The sequence below is a fragment of the Lipophrys pholis genome (genome assembly GCF_963383615.2).
Source record: "Lipophrys pholis genome assembly, chromosome: 11".
Classification (NCBI taxonomy): Eukaryota; Metazoa; Chordata; class Actinopteri; order Blenniiformes; family Blenniidae; genus Lipophrys; species Lipophrys pholis.
This window is the reverse complement of record NC_137631.1, coordinates 8,819,481-8,839,020: the sequence shown is the minus strand read 5'-3', so window position 1 is coordinate 8,839,020 and position 19,540 is coordinate 8,819,481. Positions and strand designations below refer to the sequence as shown.

Genomic DNA, 19,540 nt, shown 5'->3' with positions numbered 1-19,540 from the left:
ACATGGCTGTGTTTTGCACAGATCCATCAATGTGTTTTAATTTGTTTTTGTATGACTGAGTTATTGAATAATGTTCATGCATTAATGTCTTTACATGATGCATATCTTTCTGTGGCAGATGACTTCCTCTGGCCTCCCAGAGCTGACCGGCTCTCAGGATCTGAAGTATGTGTTCGATGCTCTACAGCCCCACAACACAGATGCTGAGGCCACCATCTTCTTCACGAGGTAAATCCATTAACTACTCCTCTGTGATTCAGACTAGTCCCTCTCTGCTCGGCTTTTCTTAAAAACAGTGCGAACCACCAAACTTTTAATAATTTTATTACGTATTTAATATTCTCACGTGCACTGCTGCTGGTTTGATCGGGCTTCTTAAATTTTCATTTAAATTCCTTTGGCTTTTTTCTGTTTTTGTTACAAAGTTAAAGTCCACCAGGTGACAATGTGGTGTTGTGATGGAGATGAGGCCACAAAACACACACTGCAAACCAGTCGGACTGGATTCATAATGTTGAAGTGTTTGTTTGAAAGATTGCCTTGTCGCACATTTGCCTTGTGCTTATTTCCTGCATCCTTTCTGTTTCGACCACTCGCTCTCAGGCTGATCGAGTCCAGTCTGGGAAGTGTGGCCACCAAGTTCAACTTCTTCATTCACAACCTCGCCCAGCTTCGGTTCTCCGGCCTTCCAGCCAATGATGAGCCAATCCTGTCTTTCTCCCCGAAGACGTACACCTTGAAGCAGGAGGGCCGCATTATCCACGCCTCCATCTTCTCTTTCCAGAAGAGATACAACCCCGACAAGCACTATGTGAGCCCCCTCACAGCTGAGTTTTCATGGTTTTGTGCTTATGAAGACTTTTCATGACATGACCCTAACCCGTCCTTCCTCTCTGGTCTCTGTGCAGACGTACGTGCTGAGAATAATGAGGGAGGGTCAGAATGAGCCACAGTTTGTCTTCCGTACTTTTGATGAGTTTCAGGAGCTTCACAATAAACTGACGATCCTCTTCCCTCTGTGGAAGCTGCCGAGGTAATCTGTCACGTCAATCATCACACCTCTGTTATCTGCGTACTCCAGTTCTTAAAAAATGAGTCAAACATTGTTCCACTCTCTACAGTTGACTGGTGAATTTCAGCCATAGTTCAAAATATTACTCATGAATTAATACTGTCACCTAAATAATTAATTGAGGCTTTTTTGAACAGCCTAGAGGTGCAGATCAGTTTGTCTCAATCTGAATAATGAAATTAATCTTGCTGCCTTCTTTCTCTCTAGTTTCCCAAACAAGATGGTGCTCGGTCGAACCCACATCAAAGAGGTCGCAGCCAAGAGGAAGTTGGAGCTGAACAACTATGTTCACAACCTGATGAGGAGCTCCATGGAGGTCAACCAGGTACACACGCACACGCACACGCACACGCACATGCACACACACACACACACACACACACACACACACACACACACACACACACACACACACACACACACACACACACACACACACACTCTCACACACTCACACCAGTATTAGTTTGATCAGGACTTGTTCATTAACTTCTCCTTGTCATTGTCTATTAGTGTGACCTGATCTACACCTTCTATCATCCAATTGCTCGGGATGACAAGACAGAAGGATTAGACGCCACGCCCAAAGCACCTGGTATTTATTTTCTTCTTTCTATTCTTCAGATACAGCGACACCCTTTCGGTTTTCATATTATGATTAACTCGTCTAGCAACGACAGTATTAATGTAATCAGTTTGTGAAAGCACCTAAGCAATTTGACGAGCTCATTCAGTATCAGTCAAGTGATAAAGAATTAATACACAACTATTTTATGATAGCATGTCAACTATTATCTGCTGCTATTAAATCATTTACATGATAGAAGCATAGCTGGTATGAAAAGATGCAGACAAGGTTACAGATCACACTTAACGGCAACAAAACCAAGATCCACAACTGATTTAGTGATCAAGTCATAAAAAGGGGCCAAAAAAACTTTCATTTGATTGACTGCTGAATAAGCAGTCGAACAAATGAAAGACTTTAACACCATCGAGACATTCCGATCATCTCTTTCTCATAGCATATTAAGGAAGCAAACAACATTTTTCCTTTAAGGCTGACGCATTAAAGAATTAAAAATTGACTAGCGACTGGATTGGAAGAAGTTTAACAGGGAACAGATTGTACCGGCATGTCTGGGCTCTGCAGTGGTCACAGGCTGCAAACAGCTGTTGATGCATGTGACGAGTGTCTGATCCAATTGACAAGATCCTGTAGCTCAGATTGCTGCTGAAGTTGATGCAGGTTCTAACAGAAAACTGTCAGAATACACATTGCATCACAGTTTGATGTGACCTACAGAAATATTGGGCAGGTATATTTATGCCTGATGTCTGTTAAGTGGAACACAAGGCAACATGTCAAGCTCATCTGATCTCTGAGATGTGACTGTTGCAGAGCCGCCGCTGAGTCCGACCTCGGGTCGAGTGGAAGGAGAAGTGAAGCTTTCAATCTCCTACAGGAACAGCACTCTCTTCATCATGGTCATGCACATCAAAGACCTGGTAAACACACAAGTGGATCGATTAATTAAGTGCTTCATTTCCATTTTGTTGCTCCGTCCTGTTGTCATGCTATCAACCCATCCCTTTCTAATGTTCAGGTCTCTGAGGATGGAACAGATCCCAACCCGTATGTGAAAACCTACCTGCTGCCAGATCCGCTCAAGACGTCAAAACGCAAGACGAAAATCTCCAGGAAAACCAGAAACCCCACTTTCAATGAGATGGTTAGCAAACTGTGATTCATGCGTTTTAATAGACACGAGGTGCAAATTGTTCCTTAAATCTAAATTATGGGTTACAAACTGATCATCTTGAACTACAAATTACAGGAATAACAACAGTTGAGCTTTTTTTATGAATATTTGGCTGATTTTTCTATGTAAAAGCTTCTACAGTAGTATGTTAAACACATTTTTCTTGTGTGGGCCAGACCAGTGAATAATTACATTATAATGTATAAATAACTACAACTCAAAATCTCTGCCTTTGTTTTAGTGCAACAAAGTAGAAAGAAAAGTAGAAATACAAGAAGCCCAGCTTTCAGTTGAGACCTCATAACTTGAGACAAAGTTTCACAGGTGATCCGTGACGGTTGTCATCCCTGTACTTGGATTTAAAATGCAAAATTCACTTCTTTTTTTTTTTTTAACTGGTCTGATGATGCAGTAACTTCAGTTGATACCAAGGGCTGAAACATTTTGATGTACTCTTGTCTGACGGCAAGCAAATGTGGAATTGATTATAAATGTGAGTCAGCTTAAAATCTATTGAACCGTACATCCAAAAAGAACCTTTGGAGCCTGATTGCTGAGTCTTGTAAAGTCTGACAGGCATGTTTTTTTTTTTTTGTTTTTGTTTTTTTAGAAGCACAAACTGCAGCTCAGGAGTGTTTGCCTCATACATTTACTAGGTTTTGAAGGATCTTGCATACATCTAACTTTACCATAATTAATCAGTAATTAAGTTGTATGATCTCTGGGTTTTCTTTTGAGGTATTCCAGGTGCTGAGAACTTTTTCTCTTTCTGTCCTCTCCCTCCACAGCTGGTGTATAGCGGCTACAGCAAAGAGACTCTCGGCCTTCGGGAGCTGCAGCTGAGCGTGCTCAGTGCCGAGTCGCTGCGCGAGAACTACTTTCTGGGCGGCATCACGCTCAGACTCAAAGACTTTGACCTCAGCAAGGAGACGGTGAAGTGGTACAAGCTGACGGCTGTCCCCTACTTCTAACCACCCGCCAGCTTCCCCGGTGGTGGGACGACGTGGCCTCTCCAGACAAAACCCACGGCTGCATTAAGATCCCACAGGAAATGAGGCAAAATGCGACCTCACTTGAAAATACTGGTCACCTCAACTTCCATTAACAAAATAAACACTACTCCAGGACTCATCTGGAAGCGGATACTTTTGAATCTGAAGTATAAGAAGCAATATTTTACTGTTGAATCTGAAACCAAATTAATAAGTTCTTTCACATGAATTGTGTCATTTTTAAGGTGTTATCACAGACAGCTGCTGTGCTTGTATGACAAACTGTATCTGCTGAATTTTATCAGAAAAACCGTCACGTCTCGCCCCGGGTTATTCCCACGCCACGTGAACGAGTTGAAACCTCCTTTACACTCGCCCTCAAAGGGTGACCGAACAGGCCAAGCCTCTAAGGGGAGCCTGCTCTCCATTCTTCACTGTTTGTCTCTCTCCCCATTGTAACTAAACAAACAATCTCCTCTTCCTGTCTTTTTCATTAAGTATAACAAAGAGCTGTAATGTTTTGTACATTTTGATATTATAGGACCAAAACAGCTTACTTTCCGGAGAGTATATATAGATTGACACATTTATTTTTTAAGAACTTAGAGAGGGGGCTCATTTTTACGTTTTCCTCACTTTCTTTTTCTTTCTCGCTAGACAAATAGGAGACGGCAGGGTTTCTTGCTTCACAGCAGATACTTCTGGGTAGAGTAGTCCCATACACACCAAATTCCAGAAATCAACGGTGACCTTAAGATTCCCCATTATTGTGCCAAACAAAAAATGAACTCAAACCACTCTCCCACGTCGGGAGGTTATCAGGGTGCCTTTGTTTGTGCTCACAATCTCTTTTTAGTGCTCAACTTTGCCTTATATAAAAATTACCAATACGATATGTCCTTATTAAAGAAAAAACTATATTCTGTAAAGCTATATCAGTAGTTCTTCCAGACCAGGACAGGAACCACAGAGGTTGTTTATTTTTTATTTTTTGTTGTAAGAGTGGAAAGAAAATAATGCACACTACTAGGTCTTTTGTTCATGGTGTTACTTGACTATTTTCACACAGCACATCTTAAAGGGGAATTTGTATCATAAGCTTCAGCACACGCGTTCCTTGTCTGTTATGTATACATCGCCAAGCTGATTAGAAGGCAGCTCAATGGACCTTCCAACAGGTTTAAAACCCAACGTTTAGGGCCTGAGTTGGAACCGAGTTCTGGACGTGAGGCTGTGTCGGCAATACCACTCGACTCACCTGGGGAAAAGGTTAACAGTAACAGCCGCCCAAGTCCAAGAACAGTCTGCCTTTTACAACGTTGGAGTGAGAAATGTCAAACTCAGCGCTATAAACTTGGAGTGACTTCACAAAAAGGGAACAACGATTCTGAGCACGAGCTTAGCTGCTTCTCTCCACTTGCTAACTCAAAAATAAATCTGAAGTTGTTAATGTTTAATAAGAAAAAAATCTTAAGTTTTTAAAGATCTGCAAGACAGTTATGTCACACTATAAATGTTGGTGTCTTGATCCTCTTGATCTTTTTAGTAACTGTACAAAGAACGCACGCAGAGTTTGTATTAACATGGCCAGTTATTTATTCTTAATTGGTGACCTCTAGCCCAAATGAATCAGTGTGTACTGTAATTCCTCTTTCCTAAAGCAAATTAAATGTTTTTGGAGCAAATATGTCACTTTGTGTTTGTGTAAGTTATTTGTTGGATTGAGACATGGTACTAACGAGGAGGAGAATGATGCATTGGAAGAGATTCATCGATGTAGTGAAAGAGGACAGGGGACAGAGACGTCTGATGTTCCTTGCTCTCTATACTGCCGCCGCAACCCCAAACGGACGAAGTGGTTACGTGGCTGGATGGAGTGAAATCGGACATGAAATGGTTGATGTAACAGCAGAGGGGGGCGATGAATGCACCTCTGCGGTGATGACTCCTTAACGGAGCAGCTGCATGACAAAGAACGATCTTATTTTACCATCAAAACTCCCAGGATGTAGAATACTTGTTTGTAGAATTCCTCTCAAAGATGCTGCAGTTTCTGTGTTTTCTGTTCTATTTATGGTTATTGTCCCCTGAAAATTGTGATTATTAAAGCAATTTGAGGAATTCATAGATAAATGTTTCTACTGAAACATACGCTTGAAATCAGGCCACCGATCTTGTGCATGAATTTCAAGTGACACTATTATGCATGAAGTGTATAAGAACCCAGCATAAAGACCAGACAACCTCTAAAACTTGCTGTTCAATTGTGCTCTTTCTGGCCGTGTACTGTCAATGTTGGTCTTTTATCCAGGTACATTGTAGGTAATGATAGATGGCAAAAATATGCATTTGTTCCAGTATTGACCTGCTTCTGTAAAGCCTGCTGCTCCGTCATTATTTAAGTAGTTTCTTTAGCAGGTTTGAATTGTTGAGGCATGGGTGCTTGATCACGCTTTATAATCATCCTGCTTCCTGAGTCGTGAGGATTTATGGCATCACATTCTTCATTACTACATGAATATATATAGAGAGAAGATAGTCATGTAATATCTATATTTAACTTTTTATTATACATTTTATAGTTTTACATTCATACCCACATATATATTTAAAATACTTTGAATGAGACATATCTATATTATTTAGAAACCTGTTTCAGTGTGTGTCTTTGGTTCTAGCGGGATATACAATTTTGCTATGAATGTTTATTACAGCTATTTCTGATGTAAATTTCAATTTAAGCAATAAAAAGTGCTAAAAAAAACAAACATAAAAACAATTAGTGGAGCCAACACAAGCAAAAAAGCAAAAAAAAAAAAGTTTTTACCAAAGCAAAAGAATAAATCATACTACTGATTGAAATGTGTGCTTTTAAATAAATTAATCTTGTAATGAATAATACATTGAACACATTAAAACTATCAGTCATCTTCCCCAAACTGAGAGAATACTTATGGGTCTCAGCATCATTACTTGATAAGCTGGTGTAAACCAGAATACACAGCTAAAAGGAAAGACATGGAAAAAGAGTTCAGTTGGCACCCCATCCAAAATGTCATTGGAGATAAAGAAGTATACGCTAAAATGATGATTTTTTTTTTTTTTTTAAATTGATTGAAACACTTACTTACTTAACACTTACACTCACTCTGGAATTATGGTTTAGATCAGTACTTTTAGAATAAACTTCAGGATTCAGAAGGCCGCGCCAAGACGACACTTTTTATCACTTTAATACTACAAAAATCGGGTGTATTAAACTAAGAAATGGTGACTTCTGTTGAAGTAATAATGAATTGAGGGTTGTTGACTGAAGTAGCGCAGTAACGCACGGCCTTACGTCGGTACGTCATTTCCGACGCAGGCGCAGAACAGCCGTCTCTGTCTCGTGTGAGGCCTCTCTTCCTCTACCGCCATCATGGGTCGCATGCACGCTCCCGGGTGAGCTCCCGTTTTATCGAAAAAACTCACTTTTTTCCCTCCGTAGAGACTATATCGATGCAGGAGATAACCATTAATTGTGTTTTAGCAGACTGGGGACGGAAATAAGGGACTTGGTGTAAAAGAGGAAATGAGAAATTAGGTAGATTCATCGACCTCCCTTTCCGTCTATCGCATCTAATAGCCACGTTAGCACGTTAGCGGCTAAAGCGACTTCACTGACCAAGTTCAACTTGTAAATTACACTATTATAAGTTATAGGACAAGATCAATGTCTCTTTAGTGTTTCTACTGATGTTAAGTGACCGTTTTAGAAGCGCTGTGATGTGTGGCGCTAGCACAGGTCTGGAGCTAGCATTAGCCGGCCCGTCGAGTCCAGTAACATGCAGATGGTGGCTGATTCGTCCTCAATATCCATTAAATGTTTGTTTTTCTCTTGCAGAAAGGGCTTGTCCCAGTCAGCTCTGCCTTACAGGCGCAGTGTCCCCACTGTGAGTACATCTTATATCAAATGCAGCAGCTGAAGTTTCACCTTTTATGCTCCAGTAACAGACATTTTTCTCTGTAGTGGCTGAAACTCACCTCTGATGACGTTAAAGACCAGATTTTCAAGCTGGCCAAGAAGGGTCTGACTCCCTCTCAGATCGGTAAGCGCAGCGAATACACACATTAAGAGAACCAACAAAATGAAAAAAAGTCATACAACCAATAGAAAATGCCGATAAAGACAGTCATAAATGGCTTGTGCATTTGTGAGATTAACTAGTCAGCGTTGTTTCGCTCGATGCCCCTCAGCAGAGGCCCACTGTGTTGTTCATTTATGTGTTTTGTGCAGTAGCACATTGCCTGTTCACTGTTTCATTGTTATTGCGACCTGACAATAGAATAACCACATTAGAAGTGAAGAAATTATTTGCAGAGGTGACACATTTTGTCAAAATGTGTAGAGAAGACCCAACTGTGGTAGTTTGTTTTTCAGTTCACACAAAACACGTTCTTGAGTGTTACTGTTTAGGTTCTGCAAGTTACTTTGGTCACTATACAGCAGTTGTTTCTGCTTTTCCATTTTATAGCTTAATAGGGTGCTAAGCTATATTTGTAAATATTTTATAAGGACATGTAAAATCCATTAAATCAGTGGGAAAAAATGTAAAACTTCTTTTATGCTATAACAGGCTTTAAATATGTAAGATTTAAAGAGTTTCTGTCTTTAGTTTAATTTGCTCAACAAACACATTACAACATTTGTGATTTTAACACCATTTACTATTAAGCATGTTTATCTCCATATAGTTGTAGAAATGGACCTGATTAATTCAGGAAGAGTTTGGGGTGTGATTAGTTTTTCAGCTCTTTGTCACCTTTTATTTTAGGTGTGATTCTGAGGGACTCCCATGGTGTGGCCCAGGTCCGCTTTGTCACTGGCAACAAAATCTTGAGGATCCTCAAGTCCAAGGGTCTGGCCCCTGACCTGCCCGAGGATCTCTACCACCTCATCAAGAAGGCCGTGGCCGTCAGGAAGCATCTGGAGAGAAACAGAAAGGTACGGAAAAGCTTGACAAATAATCTGTCATTTGTTCTTATCTGAAGGTTCCTAAAGTTTTTATGACTTGTGCATTGCTCTGGATGGTATTTCAAAGGTTGTCACAAGTTAAATTATTTATCAAATATTGTTTAGTTGATCACTTGAAAAGAGTTGCTGGTAGTTTCAGTTGAAGTATTTGAAATGTGTTCTCTGGGGCTGATTTAAGTTCATGCTCATCCGTTGTAGATGGACTGAATTAACCATCACCGTGACTGTAATTGCAGGACAAGGATGCCAAGTTCCGCCTGATTCTCATCGAGAGCAGGATCCACAGGCTGGCCCGTTACTACAAGACCAAGAGAGTACTGGCCCCCAACTGGAAGTAGTACGTATTGTTTTTCTCTAAATAAAGAAAACTATTATATTAAACTAAAATATTCAACATGTGAAAATGAATAAAAAGTCAAACTAAAGCATTTACTGGAGAGAAAAAAAGATCAACTTTGATTTATAGTGACAGCTCCTCTTGTACTTGTAGAAATGCACAATTCATTGTCCTGCTCTTCACTTTTTTAAGAGTTGTGATATTTCTATTGTGCCAGATTAAAAAATGGAGGTAAATTAGCAGAGTGGCTACTTGGTGCCACCTCTGCCAGTCCCCTTCGCACAAATCATACATTTCTACAGGTGTCTCCTTTAATCGTGTTTTAACTTGGTGTAACAATCGGAACGTAACGCAATGATTTTTATTTGTTCAAGCCTGATTTAAGAGCTCTATCATTTACAAACATTGGGATGTGTACACAGATATTCGAGTGTGTGAAAACTGATGTTGTCCTTCTCTTGTTTACAGCGAGTCTTCTACAGCTTCTGCTCTGGTGGCATAAACAACACTTTTGGATTAATAAAACAGTTGAAATTAGCAGTTGTGTGCTCGTCTTCTTTTGACATTTTGCTGTTCGGTTTTGAAGTTGCGAAGCATCTTTTTCATATATATAGTCGACTCCTGTGTTCTCCTACAATGCTATATGTCATCCGTGAACCATGTTTGTCTGCCGTTGCCTGGCAGCTCCATCCTCAGCATGAGCTCCCCTTTATTAGCCATCATTTATGGGGTGACAAACAAACAGCCTATGGGCCAACCCCCCCCCCAGAGGCTCCGATCTGCCCCATCAAATGACCAAACTTTTTTGACAAATTCCTAAAGAGTACCGTATTTTCCGGACTATTGAGCACACCTGGATATAAGCCGCACAGGCAAAATTTAAAAAGAAAATAAAAGTACATATATGGGCCACTTGACTATAAGCCACAGGTGTCCATGTTGTAACGGCAGGAATTTCACTGGGAATATGGAGATTGCTCATAGTTTCAATTCCCACAAATGTCTTTCATAGTGCTGGAAATTCCTGCACATGGCGCTGTGTGTGTGTGTGTCAAAAAGAGAAATACACAATCGCCAAGGGTTGTGTAACTGTTGATAAAGTATTTTATCGGTTATTTGCGGATTGTGATTCTGAGGAGGAAGATTTCTCAGCCACAGAGTTCAGCAGGGCTCCTTTATGTGATGCACCTGAACGTGTCACTCACGGCAGTCAGCTGCTGGAGTTCTGGACCATGGAAAGTTTGTTAACCTGTAAAAAATCCATAAATTAGCAGTCATTTCATTAACTGCAGGGTTCAAAGCGTTAGAAAAAAGTAGCAGCTTATAGTCCGGAAATTATTGTAGTTGACGCAACACTGAGCTGAGTTATCAGTGATCCTTCCACCAAAGATATCAAACTTGCCCCAAAGCCCTGCTGTCGGGGTGAGTTTGTAAAATTATGCATAATGCAACAGCTATCTACGTTTTTTGAACATTTTGCTGTATTTTGCACCAGAGAGTGCAAGTGTCATTGTCAATTCTGCTGTACATGCAAGATGCAGTGGATTCCATATTTTGTCTGGCTTCCGCAATGGATTATTATTGAACTGATTTCTTCCAGCATTCACACAATTCTGTGTTAACTTTTGTAAAGAGAATGAAAAGGGGGTGAGTAGTTTCTTTTTTTCATTCTGGCTGGGGGCGTGGTTTAATTTACATACAATATCAGCGTTTAGCTTAATATGCATATGACATCGTGGGATGTGGCTGACCTCTTAAGAAGGAGGAGAGAAAGAAGACTGGAAGGAGGGGTGAGTAGTTTCTTTTTCCATTTCAGTTTTCTTCAGATATTGTGACAACTACAACGATGGGGGATTTTTACTCAGGCAATTATTGACATTTGAGTGTGTGAATGCTGATTCTCAGAATTATTTGTATTTTTGGCGTGCTTCGGCTCCTGCAGTCAAACCAATTTGTATCAAAAGTATCAAAATGTGCAGCTTTTTAAAAGACATTCTTGCTCAGTTGGAACTTTAATATCCTTTAGACTTTAAAAAAAAAAAAATTTATTTAACTTTTCTACAATTTATTTCTCATGTAAATGGGTAGGGACATTTTTTAATTCTTTAGCCTATACCTCTATAAAACCTTCACCAACTAAAACAATTCAACTGTTATAACCTTCAACTTTTTTTATCTTGTCTTTTTTTTAACCTCGTTAAACTTCTTCATTATTTTTAAACTTTTTAAAATATCTAAACTTTTACAAATAATAGTTTAAAAAAGAAAGAGAAAGAGATACTAGCACAGCTAAACCGAGCGGTGGCTGACTGGACTGGGAATTGGAAAGTGGGGTTTTCCTCAGAAAATACGGGCAATTTCCATGCGTCACGAGACACGTAACGTTGGGGTGGGATCTCCTACGTGATTGGCTGAATATTTTCTGAGCGTCAATTGTTCAGTCCAATCAGAGGGCAGCCTGACGTCACCATGTTTATTTTAACGGGGACTGTTGCAACATCCAGACATTCACTTTAATGACGGACATGAAGATACAACCGAGAAACATGGAGACCCAGCTCGCGACTATTTGACGAACGACACCCAAAAATGGCACAGACCTGCCGGAAAATGAAGCGACAGCACATTGACGCTAATCCGTCACCGACAAATACCCGAAATCCGTTGGTTTTCGACGAGGAATATCAGAATACGTGAGGATTATTTTCCACTTTTCTCAACAGCCGTTGGATCCGAGGAAGAGACGTCAAACATGGCCGCGGTTGTTGGCTCCGAGCGGACTGCGATGGAGAGATTTGGCAGCGGGGGGATGGCGCTTCTGCCCCGAACGAAACAAATGCTTACCGTGCTGTGGGAACAGTTCCGGCTGCTGCTTCAAGTCATTTACTATTCCTGCATGTCAGGTTAGTGAAGGAAAATGTTATTGTGCTTTGTTTTGAAAGAGTCGTTACGATGTGTTTACGGTCACCAGGGAAATCCTAATACCACAGAGTAATGTCCTTTTCTTTCAGTTTTAAAGTTTATGGTCAATTTTATGTTTTTATGAACTGTTCACATGAACCTTTCAAGTCTCACTTAATGTACAAACTCATTATCATTTATAATGAATCATTTGCCTAAATATTTTACAGCTGATAGAAACCTTTTTTTTAAATCTTAACTTTATTGACATTCGAACTACAATTGTTTGAATTCTGTATTTAAACATGTATGTTGTTCAAATAAAAAAGCAATATGCTTTATAAGAGTTTTTGCAACTCCTATAAAGTCCCTGTGAAGTACAACATTAACCAATAATACCCAGATTACTGACTTTATATTTCATGTCATAGAATAAGCAGCCTGTTTGGGAATATTGAAGTATAACTTTAAGGGCAAGTTGCGTTTCTTGTTTTAAATCACTTTTCTATATATTTTTTCAGTTTTTCAGATGTTTAGGTTCGAGGTTCACGTGAGAATCACAGACGAGACTGGTCAGCCCATCCAGCACATGACCACAGCGACCAACACAACCGAGTCGTTCCTCTTCTCCTCTCTGTTCGACGGAGACAGCGGAGTCATCGTGGGGGGTTCGAACCCTCTGTCCAACTTCTGCGCTGACGTCGACGACCCTTTTGCTGGAAAGTCTACCGCTGAGGCCTTGCTGTCCAGCCTGCACGCCGACGACCTGTGCTGTGGGCTTGTAGACGACTTTGTGTCAAGAACATCCAGTAAAGAAGAAAACCTCTTTCTTGGACACCAATCCAGTTGGAAAATGGGCTTCCCCGGCGACTGGAACATCTTTGTGTCGAGCAGCGACAGCTCCAGTGAGGGCTGCCATCAAAACAACGAGAAGGTCTTCATACAGGATACGAAGAAGAAGAAGGTTATCAAACAAGGCACCTCAAAAGAGGAGAGAAGCTTTCAGTGGAGTGGTGAGGAAGATCAAAACACAGTAGAGTTTGATAATGAAGAGAGCAAGGCACTTTGGGAATCTTTATCTACATCCAGTGACCCTTATAACCCTTTATTCTTCTCGGCCTGCATCACCACAAACACAAATTTGGGCAAAAGTGTAAGTGAAGCCAGGCACGGTCGTGATTCTGACCTGATGTCAATCAGCACACCTCTGGAGGAGATGTCTGGGCCTCAAGGCCTCAACTTCTTGGTCAGTCGCTCCGACAGCGAGAGCAGCTGGAATAGCTCAGATAGTTCAAGCCCCGACATCGACGAGGAGAGCGAAAGGCTGTGGGACTTCTTCAGTAGTCCCGAGGACCCCTACAATCCCATGTGCTTCACTGCGTGCACAGTCAGCAGCACTGGTCCCACAGTCGCTAAGCAACAGGCCTCTCTACCTGCTCCTCCCTCCAAGTCCAACACAGATACCGAAGAGAGGGAGAGCAGCTTCCCTACTTCGTCTGAGGATGACGAGGAAGACCAGCTGTGGAAGTCTCTCTTCCAAAAGGATGACCCGTTCCACCCCCTGAACTTCCAGGCCTGCCTCCACAGCTCCCCAACAACTCCAGCAACAGCATCACTCCAACTCGCGTTTGAAGCATCCAGAAAGCGCCGGCCCATTAAGCCACATCTGCCAGAGAAGCAGCTGAAGCGTCACTCCCATCCAGAAAGAACCCTGGTGCCCTGGAGAAGACCTGGACAAAGTGTTCAGTCCCCCACAGGAGAGAAGAAGCAAAACAAGGCCAACATTGCCCAGAAGAAGGTAAATATTTAATCACTAAACACTCTGAAAGCATTAAATAGGAGCTTTGTGTATCCACACACACAGGTGTGTCGTCTTAACAGACACACTGTCAGTTAACTTAAATTCCCTTGTTGGTTCAAGGAAGTCGATGGCTTCCCTCAGCCTCATTGGCCTAAGCTGAGACAGAGGAGCACGTGAGCTCATATTTAAAGTTAGCTCGTTGGTATTGCTGGGTGTGGCTTCTGTTGAGTCACTGAGTTGTAGATAAGAGCTTCACCTCACCGCCGTGTGCTGAGTGGCCTTGTTTATCGTCGGTTAGCAACGCTGCTCGTCGTCATGACTAAGGCGGTCATGTGACTCCAGCGAGTCAGCGGAGGATTTGTCTTACATGTACACTAAATGAAGTTGCAGCAGCGTTGCAAAGAAATGTCAATAAGCGCTTTGTTACATCAGACTGGGGGGGAAATATACCCTCTGGGAAGAGAAGTTGTCATGTGTGAGAACAGATGGAGGGTGTATCAAGTCCACGTGTCCGTCTGTTTAATTTTTCTGTTTTCTCTCGTCTATTTCAGGTGCAGTTCTCTCCCGTCGTGCAAGTCCACGTCATGTGGACCTGGCAGTTTGCTCGGAAGGAGTGTCGTAAAGGACCCTGGGAGCAAATGGTGCGAGACTGGGACCGTTTCAGGAGGCGAATCCAAGAGACTGAGAAAGCGATTGGCTACTGCCTGAACCCGTCCCACAGAGAGAACATCTTGGCCCGCCTGCAGGAATATGCCTTAAAATAAACACTGAATGTTTAATTTCCTTTTTTGGATGAGAACTCGTGATTGGTTGCAATGCAACAGTGATTTTGATTTAGGCCGTTAGAATATTGATGTTGGGCCGACCTAACTGTTTGGTGTCATGTTGAACAACCTTGTACCTCAGAAGGTTTTATACATTGTGTTCCTGTTGCACTGACTGACACTTTCTCTTGTTAACCTCAGCATTAACGTGTGGAATGTTGTTTTTGTACGCCTTATATACTGACCTAGTAATGTAACTTATTTCTGCCCTATGGAGCTCGTTGTTTATTTTGTACTGTTGGTTTGTGAGTGTTTTTGTATGTGTGAAAACACAGTTTTTAGTGGATATAAGTAGGGGGAAAAAAAGTCAAAAGATGATATCATAAGAAGAAGAGTTTATGGTCCAAAGTGTTGGAAAGTTTTATTTAAGCACGATCACTGAATTTCAATTTGTGGTGGTAAAAAATGTTTTGTATTTTCTTACATCAGGGCTCACAATCGGACACATTTGTATGTTTGCACAACATTTTGTCCTCTGTGACTCACTCAACTTCTCATGGTAGCATCACGTAGCCCAATCCAACTGTTGTCCATAGAAAACCACCATTAGGTGCTTTGTACGATCAATAAAATGTGTTTTCACTCAAGTGAAGGTCTGTTTTGCAGTTATTAAATGTAAAGAACAGATGTGACTAATAACAGGTTTTAAAACTACTTGACAAAGCTTCATTTAAATGTAAAGGACTAACAGAGCGTCCTGATCAATGCTGGTGTTCCTTTTTTTAAAAGTTTGAGGACATTCCTCACATTTCTTAAGCGTTTACTGCATGTACATCAAACTTGATAGCTGTAGAGTCACTGACTAGTTTCAAGTTGGAAATGTGCAGATATTCTCTTGTCAGGCGTCTTCCTCGGAGGTTTCAAATGTGAACGAAAATCTATTCCAATTTAAAGGCACAGACACAAAGAAACACCGCAGTGGTCAAAACAAACATCTCCAAGCTCTCCTTGTTCACGTGTGCATAGTCTTAGGGAGTGTGTGAGGTTTGAGACATTCGCCTACAACGATACAGGAACCAGAGTTACTGATTTCTTAATGTGGACATTGACTTGAGGTTGATGGGTCACTGCTGTTGATAATTATACGGTCAAGTCGTGACGTGTTGCGTGTCGACATTGTCCTCCGTTCCATTTCAACTGAATTTCATGTTTTTTTCTTAAACCCAAGAAATGTTTCTTTCGGTTGAGAATTTAGTAGTTTTGGTTTCTATCATAATCTCATAATCCAACCAGGCAATATTCAACCAGCTCCTTCATCATTTCCTTATCATGTGCCACACACACACGCACACACACACACACACTTGATCTTGTAATTTCCCAGCAGGGTTTGAGACTCCGTGCAGTCTGACTGCTGTAAGGCTGTCGTAAGACAAGGGTTAAAAACACTGAGCATGATGAAACCACTTTCCTGAGGGATGAAATCAATTAGCAGGTTTCCCCGCGCGTTCACACACACACACACACACACACACACACACACACACACACACACACACACACACACACACACACACACACACACACACACACAAAGTGGTGCAAAGGTGAGCAATCATTGACACTGTTGCTTTGTCAACTCAGCTGGAGGTCTTCTATTTATGCACCCCCCACCCCCCCAACACACACACACACACAGCTGTGCATATAATCCATCACCCGCTGTTCTCCCTGGAAAAGCAAAGTGTTCCAAATGAAAGCACAATCATTTATAATCATTTGTTTCAGTGTTTTGACATAACCTACATTTTTATGTAGGAAACACATAAACATGAAATAGGTTTTGTCGGGACAATTCTTATTTGTTGAGAGTCTAGATGATAATTCTTGGCTCCAAATCCAAATGCAATTTCTCAAAATGAATTTTGAGTCAAGTTTTCTTTTCCATTATTAGGTTAGAGCAGTTTACACAGCACATTTGTCGATATCAGAAGTGCCAATGGGCAGATAAACACCATAGAATCGCACACACTTCTAAAAGACGGGAAATCTCAGAGATATACAAATTATTTATGTCAAAATCAGCAGAGATTTTGCGAGAAAGGTTAAATCCATGGACAAATGTGTCGATGGAGGAATGGGAAAAGCTCACAAACAAGCCGGTAACTCCAGATTAAGGTTGCTCCAATACAAATGGTTAATGGAATTTCTTTAACACTGGTAAAATGTAACAAATAAATCCCTAATATTCCAAACACATGTACCAAATGTAATGAAAACAAAAGTGCTGTGGCATTGTATGTTGGAATGCAGGAAGATTGGGAGCTTTTAGGTTTCCTCATTTTGGGATTGTACCCTGAAAATTTGAGAGAGTGAATTACAGATACTGAGAGTGAAGAAGAAGGTTTTTGAGAATGTCTGGAGGCCATTTATGAACTCTGTGAAGAGATGAAGAGGATGAGTGAGATTAATGATGTCTGATGGGGAAAATTGCCAAATTTAAATGGACAATGGAACGATGTCGCTGATTGTTTTTGTCTGTGAGGATGTATATGTTCATGTATTATTCAGACTGTTCTGTTGTTCATAATTAATAAGAAAATCTAAAAAAAACCCAAACAAAACATTGGGAAAAATCACACACACATGCTTCCTTTGGTCATACAAACATACAACATACAAATATACAACATACTTTGTGTGTTGGTGTAATGACTTCCTGTGCATGATCTGCCTGTGTGTGTGTCTCTGGTTTCCTCCCTAAGGTCCAAACAAACAAAACTTCTTTTGAAGCTAATTGCTGATTTTTAAACTCCTCATAGGTGTACATGCGTGTGTGACTGTTTCTCTGTGTTTGATAATCGACTTCAGCTCCCCAGGAACCCGACTCGGATAAAATGGAATAGAAGATGGATAAAGAATCATTCTTTTATGGAAAATGATTTTGGAGGGAGGAGACGTCTTGATGACTTTGTTGCATTTGCATGAAAGTGATGGGATTTTTGAGTGTGACAGCGTCTTCTTCAGATACCACTTACCTTATTCCTCTTGAACATACCCCTCTCCCCTCATCTCCATCCTCCTCCTCCTCCTCCTCCTCCTCCTCCCCACCAGCATCATTAGCTTTGTGTGGCCTGGGCGACCCCGTCTCCAGGCAACCAGCAGGAGTGGTGAGGCGGTGAAAGGATTGCAGGTGATTGCAGCAGCAGCAGCAGCAGCAGCAGCAGCAGCAGCAGCAGCAGAAGAGGCAGACACACACATACAACCGGCCCTCCAACTCGCCTGCCAGAGGAGGGTCTCTCCTGGGTCACAATTAGCTGATGATGCAACCTTTCAGAAGCTATTGTGTCTGACTGCAGCTCATACAGACAGAGCGCATGAACACAAAGAGCAACAAATCAAATTTTGCTGTGTATTGCAACAGTATAAAAATCACAGCTGGAATATCCCCACGGTACTCTGTTGCACGGCACTTTGCAAAGCACAATGCATCTTTATATTTTTCTGTTTTCTCCATGCACATTTTGTATTTCTGTACGTAACAGAATCAAACCAGTGCGTTTAGTCTGAAATCTAATTAAACACAACAAAAAATTAACCATCATCATCATAGTTCTAACCTATAATAAAGAATGTGGTAGTCATGTGGATTAGTGTGCGACTAACACCCACACTTGTTTTAATGGCTGCAGTGCCACCTTTCAGCCACTGGGGGACTCAGCTCTCCTTAGTACGTGCCACTGCACACATACACCATGCTTACAGACAAGTGACAGCAGGAAAAGACCCTCCGGCAGAGGACAACCAGATGTTTCTAGCAGTTTCCCTCATAAAATCACAGCCGTGACTGGAATCTGAACCATCAACACAACATCCTCTAAAATTAGTTTCTCATAAGACAAGCTTTCGACTTTATATGATATTCACATGCAACCCTGCAGCTTTGAGTTCCTGCAGTGTCCAGTCTGAGGAACTGTTGGTCCCATCTCCACCTGGAAGACCTGCAATCTAAGTATTGGTATTTTCTTTAATGAAACTGGTGAGACGACAGGTTATCTTTGGAGTCGTTCAGACACTGTTTGGTTGTGCCATCGCAGGCAGTCTTTTATCAAACTGGTTTTCCACAACTATCCAGATTGTTTCTTGATCATGAACCAAGGGTGTCCACACACACACACACACACACACACACACACACACACACACACACACACACACACACACACACACACACACACACACACACACACACACACACACACACACACACACACACACACACACACACACACACACACACACACACACACCTATCTATATATATATAATATATATATCTCCTGCCCTCTTGTGGTCAAAGTAAAAACAACAAAAGCACACAAACTATGGAGACACGACGGTCTCAAATACACTCAACAAAGAGTGCATGGAAACACAATGAGGTAAGATATTTTCTTTCTCTTTGATGTTTCGATACTCTTTTTCTGTAAAAAAACAAAAAACAACTCCTGGTGCACAGAGCCGTGGCTCATCCTGGAGGCCCTTCAAGCCCAGACCCAATGCATTGGCAAAACCCGCAAGGAAAAGAATAATCCTGTACCCACAGTATCTGTGGGTGTGAAGTGGCTGAAGAGGAAGTTTTGACGAGTGTCTGGCTTTGAACGCAGCCTGGTAAGTCAAAACCATCAAACATATTCAGGCTTTGTGAGAGTATTAGTGTCCACCAGCTTCACTGTAATTTTTTAGATAATATGGTATCAACCACTGAGCTACTGTTTTTTACCATATACTGTATTATGTTCCATGGAATCCAAACCGAACACGTTTCAAAGTACTCTGAGGTTTCCTTGTGACAATGCATCAACTCGACAAAACATTCCAGGCCGTCAGTCGGTT

General features: G+C 41.3%; 3 protein-coding genes across 3 annotated transcripts in view; all 3 read left to right on the top strand.

Moving 5' to 3' along the window:
• pik3c2a (phosphatidylinositol-4-phosphate 3-kinase, catalytic subunit type 2 alpha) overlaps nt 1-5,512 on the top strand; it is a 49,790-nt gene extending 44,278 nt beyond the window's left edge. Inside the window, exons 26-33 of the mRNA XM_080475213.1 lie at nt 119-228; nt 604-811; nt 909-1,033; nt 1,280-1,397; nt 1,586-1,667; nt 2,475-2,581; nt 2,680-2,805; nt 3,624-5,512. Coding sequence (XP_080331339.1) covers nt 119-228; nt 604-811; nt 909-1,033; nt 1,280-1,397; nt 1,586-1,667; nt 2,475-2,581; nt 2,680-2,805; nt 3,624-3,806 — 1,059 coding nt within the window. The 3' untranslated portion in view covers nt 3,807-5,512. The remainder of the gene's footprint in view (nt 1-118; nt 229-603; nt 812-908; nt 1,034-1,279; nt 1,398-1,585; nt 1,668-2,474; nt 2,582-2,679; nt 2,806-3,623) is intronic.
• A 1,715-nt stretch (nt 5,513-7,227) lies between these two features.
• On the top strand, nt 7,228-9,715 carry rps13 (ribosomal protein S13). Its single transcript, XM_080475212.1, has 6 exons — nt 7,228-7,268; nt 7,711-7,759; nt 7,837-7,915; nt 8,642-8,811; nt 9,078-9,178; nt 9,647-9,715. The coding sequence occupies exons 1-6, from the start codon at nt 7,246-7,248 to the stop codon at nt 9,678-9,680; spliced, it is 456 nt and encodes a 151-aa protein (XP_080331338.1). The 5' UTR covers nt 7,228-7,245; the 3' UTR covers nt 9,681-9,715.
• Nucleotides 9,716-11,617: 1,902 nt separating this feature from the next.
• LOC308116807 (uncharacterized protein) lies at nt 11,618-15,289 on the top strand. The gene is made up of 3 exons (XM_080475211.1): nt 11,618-12,081; nt 12,601-13,877; nt 14,432-15,289. Exons 1-3 carry the CDS (start codon nt 11,931-11,933, stop codon nt 14,642-14,644), a joined length of 1,641 nt encoding a protein of 546 aa, XP_080331337.1. The 5' UTR covers nt 11,618-11,930; the 3' UTR covers nt 14,645-15,289.
• Nucleotides 15,290-19,540: the final 4,251 nt, after the last annotated feature.

Coding starts and splice junctions, on each gene's coding strand:
- LOC308116807 (XM_080475211.1), top strand. CDS start 11,931: ATGGCCGCGGTTGTTGGCTCCGAGCGGACTGCGATGGAGAGATTTGGC. Junction 12,082..12,600: donor TTACTATTCCTGCATGTCAG/GTTAGTGAAGGA, acceptor ATATTTTTTCAG/TTTTTCAGATGTTTAGGTTC. Junction 13,878..14,431: donor CCAACATTGCCCAGAAGAAG/GTAAATATTTAA, acceptor CGTCTATTTCAG/GTGCAGTTCTCTCCCGTCGT.
- rps13 (XM_080475212.1), top strand. CDS start 7,246: ATGGGTCGCATGCACGCTCCCGG. Junction 7,760..7,836: donor ACAGGCGCAGTGTCCCCACT/GTGAGTACATCT, acceptor TTTTCTCTGTAG/TGGCTGAAACTCACCTCTGA. Junction 8,812..9,077: donor ATCTGGAGAGAAACAGAAAG/GTACGGAAAAGC, acceptor CTGTAATTGCAG/GACAAGGATGCCAAGTTCCG.